Consider the following 3,635-nt stretch of genomic DNA (forward strand, 5'->3'; position numbering starts at 1 on the left):
GTAACACACACTGTACTTACTGTAATATACCCTGGTGTAACACACACTGTACCTACTGTAATATACCCTGGTGTAACACACACTGTACTAACTGTATTATATCCTGGTGTAACACACACTGTACTTACTGTAATATACCCTGGTGTAATACACACTGTACTTACTGTAATATACCCTGGTGTAACACACACTGTACTTACTGTAATATACCCTGGTGTAATACACACTGTACTAACTGTATTATATCCTGGTGTAACACACACTGTACTTACTGTAATATACCCTGGTGTAATACACACTGCACTTACTGTATTATACCCTGGTGTAACTGTAGCATAGTGCCTTCTTTTGGTTATTATAGAATTGTTTTCTTTCTGATATTTTACACCTTATTTCTTTTGGATGGTTACTAAATAATTGTAAAGGTACAATGCTGCTGACCAGAGGTATTACTGATTGTGGTGTGCTGTCTGAATTGCAGATGTTTCCTTGTGTGTTTATTTATATATGGGTCCAGTTTATACTGTTGCTACATCACCCTTATGTGATAATACAAAGACCAATAATGACAAATCAATAACATTTTGGTTTTACAAAATGTACATTTTGCAGCGAACTAATGTCAATCACAGATGGTATGTAGTGTAGGTTTCTGTTGTCCTGATGAAGACGATGTTTGGGCATTGTCTCTGTTAGTGGTGGGTGACAATGCCATGTTCGCTGACTAAATGAAGAGCGGCTTTCCATCCGCCACTGACATATAGTGGAGACAGTTGAAAAGAATTTCCACATCTTCCACTATATTTTTTGGAGTGCACTCTCTCACCATCCTGAGCACGGTCTCTCTGTTACTCTGGCACACAACTTCCTTGGTGTCGTCCTTCATTACTCCATACGTGTTCACCAGGTACTCTGATAAGACGGGGTGGACCTGCTTATTATACCCTAACTTTTTCAGGCGATTCATAGTTTCATGGTAGCGCTGAGTCAGTTCAGCTCTTAGTTTCTCATCAACTTTGCTTGTGAATGGGCAGGTAGTCACCTGTGGGGAAGGGTTATGAAAGCAATAACAGCATTACAATGACTTATAATTTGTCTGTATGTTCCAAAGTGCAGTAAAAACAAAGGACAACTGGTCAGACTTATAACGTCACATATTGTTATTGTGCTACAAGAAGGGGTGATTATCATTGGGGGTGGGGGTCATACAATAATGACAACCCAGCAACAATTATTACACACAAACTTTAAAGTTAGAATTTATGGGCATTTCTTATAAAGACACCCAGTTCCAATTGATATTAGAAAAGCTTATCTTGAAAAGGTGAAGGGATTGCTGAGGGTTGGATAATACTATATAAAAACAAAGTGGGGGTTGGAAGTGACATTTTAAGCAAATATAAAGGTTTTGTTTTATATTGTTACCTTTCCATGAGTCACCTTTATTACTCTTTAGAAACACATTAGTTTCCACTTTTCCTTTTGGATTAATTGAGCCACACTTTATAACCTTCCAAGAAGAAAAATGTCATCCATTGAGGATGGGTATCTTATTGCAGACTTCTTCCCTGACACTGCTTTGTCTCTTTTGTCCCAATATTAAAAGTAATTATTTACCTGGATAATTTTTTCTCCAATGTTGGACACCAAGAAACCATACTGTTGATTCTTCTGCTGGAAAATGGCAGATAGGATCCTGCGCTCCAACTGAAAAGCAATCTCTCCAGCAATTGTGTGGTAGAGTTGTATCTGCTTTTCATCTGTGGGTGATAAAAGATGAAATTAACTAAAGGCGCCATCCACCCTCCATCCACCTATACAGCCATCCATCCGTCCATCTGTTCACCTATCTTCCATCCACCCACCCATCCACCCACCCATCCATCCATCCATCCACCCATCCATCCGTCCACTCATCCATCCATGGAATAAGAATCAACTGAGGATCCCACATCTATAAGATGTGCGTGTGAAGCAGAACGATCTTATTGTACTCACAATACAAATACAATATCCCTCTTTTGTATATGTCCCAATGTAAATAAGTAACGGTAGAGAAAGTGATAGTAATATGTTTCTCACCTTTGCATGGTGGTGACTGGAGATGGTCTCCACTATCTAATAATGAAAAAAATAATTAGACTTATTTCTGATTCCAGCACTAGACTAATTCCTGTATTCTAATGCATTTTATTACAGTAATCATTATTATATATCCCCTCTTTATAATGACACACTCCTTTAAGGTCAGACTAGTCTCTTAATGAAATTACATATAAACATATATTCATTCTATTATTCATTGGCATTATTGCATTAACACTTCTATACTTCCAGTTTTGGTTGTGTTCCATGTTTGGCTGTCTTACAGGCATGTAATATAAAGGGCAGCCTGTATATCCATGTAATGTTACACTGACTGCCCATCCTATACTGTTCCTTGAGAGTAAATCTGTACCACATTTGTTTTTCTTTTATAGTCGTAGAGACTTCTCTTGTACATTAATGTTACCATAACTGTCTTAGACCTAACAATATGGTATAAAATAAAGACTATTGCAGTGAAACAAATAGAAATAAAAAAAAAAACATATATATATTATGTATTAATGTATATTATGTATTGATGATTGTATTGAATAGCAAAAGTACCCTGCATTTACTGTTGGTCATAGAGCAAACTCGTTTTCTAGCTTTTACCTACCTAGAAATACTTCTAATAGAACCCTTCACCTCTCTCTCTCTCTCTCTTTCTCTCTCTCTCTCTCTCTCTCTCTCTCTCTCTCTCTCTCTCTCTCTCTCTCTATTTTATCTCTTCTAAGAGGCTGTGTAGTGTAGAACTTTCTTACCAGTGTCATTGTGGTCCCTGGGACTGTCATGCTTTCCTTCGGGTGACAAGTTGCGTGCGTGATTTTCATGTTTCCTCAAGGTGTTTTGAAGTTCAACATTCTCCTGCATCAACCCAACCATCTTACGGAGCTCGGCATTCTCTGTCAGCAGATGGATATTTTTGTATTTTAATTCCTCCATGTTTTTATCCTTACAGACAACTCCTTGGGGTTTCAGTTCCAACTTGTTACTCCACTGGGAAATCTTTCTGCTTTTTCCTCCACTGAAACATACAAACTGCCACCAACAGGAACCAGCTGCTTTATAGATAGTCAGGCTTGTGTGAGATCATCCACTGTACTGTGACATGAGTGATGTCACAGACAGCTTGTGAGGTGGTTGCTGTGTAATGGCATCCAGCAAGTCTCTCATCTACAGATCACAACACAGACACGCAGAGTATTGATACATAGTGGAATTTAATCATATCATCTTGAATAAGTGTTAACCATTTGAGAAATTGTTGATTACTTTCATTATTTATTTAAGTGAAGAACAAATATTCAAACATGTATTTAACTCTTCTAGTAAATAAAAAACAGAAGTGTTAATAGTTTATTTTTATCAATTAACAAAATGCAAAGTGAATGAACAAAAGAGAAATTTAAATGAAATCAATATTTGGTGTGACCACCCTTTGTCTTCAAAACAGCATCAATTCTTCTAGGTACACTTGCACAAAGTCAGGGAATTTGTAGGATTATAGTCAGGTGTACGATTAACCAATCATACCAAACAGTTGATAA

The 3,635-nt window shown here is 37.2% G+C and overlaps 1 protein-coding gene across 1 annotated transcript; it reads right to left on the reverse strand.

The window, feature by feature from the left end:
* Nucleotides 1–655: 655 nt before the first annotated feature.
* Nucleotides 656–3,030, reverse strand: LOC148505632 (speriolin-like). The gene is made up of 4 exons (XM_088447952.1): nt 2,850–3,030; nt 2,083–2,118; nt 1,618–1,760; nt 656–1,042 (listed from the first exon to the last, which is right to left on the reverse strand). Exons 1-4 carry the CDS (start codon nt 3,028–3,030, stop codon nt 725–727), a joined length of 678 nt encoding a protein of 225 aa, XP_088304078.1. The 3' UTR covers nt 656–724.
* Nucleotides 3,031–3,635: the final 605 nt, after the last annotated feature.

This window comes from Taudactylus pleione, unplaced genomic scaffold (genome assembly GCF_031769625.1).
Source record: "Taudactylus pleione unplaced genomic scaffold, aTauple2 ptg000446l, whole genome shotgun sequence".
Classification (NCBI taxonomy): Eukaryota; Metazoa; Chordata; class Amphibia; order Anura; family Myobatrachidae; genus Taudactylus; species Taudactylus pleione.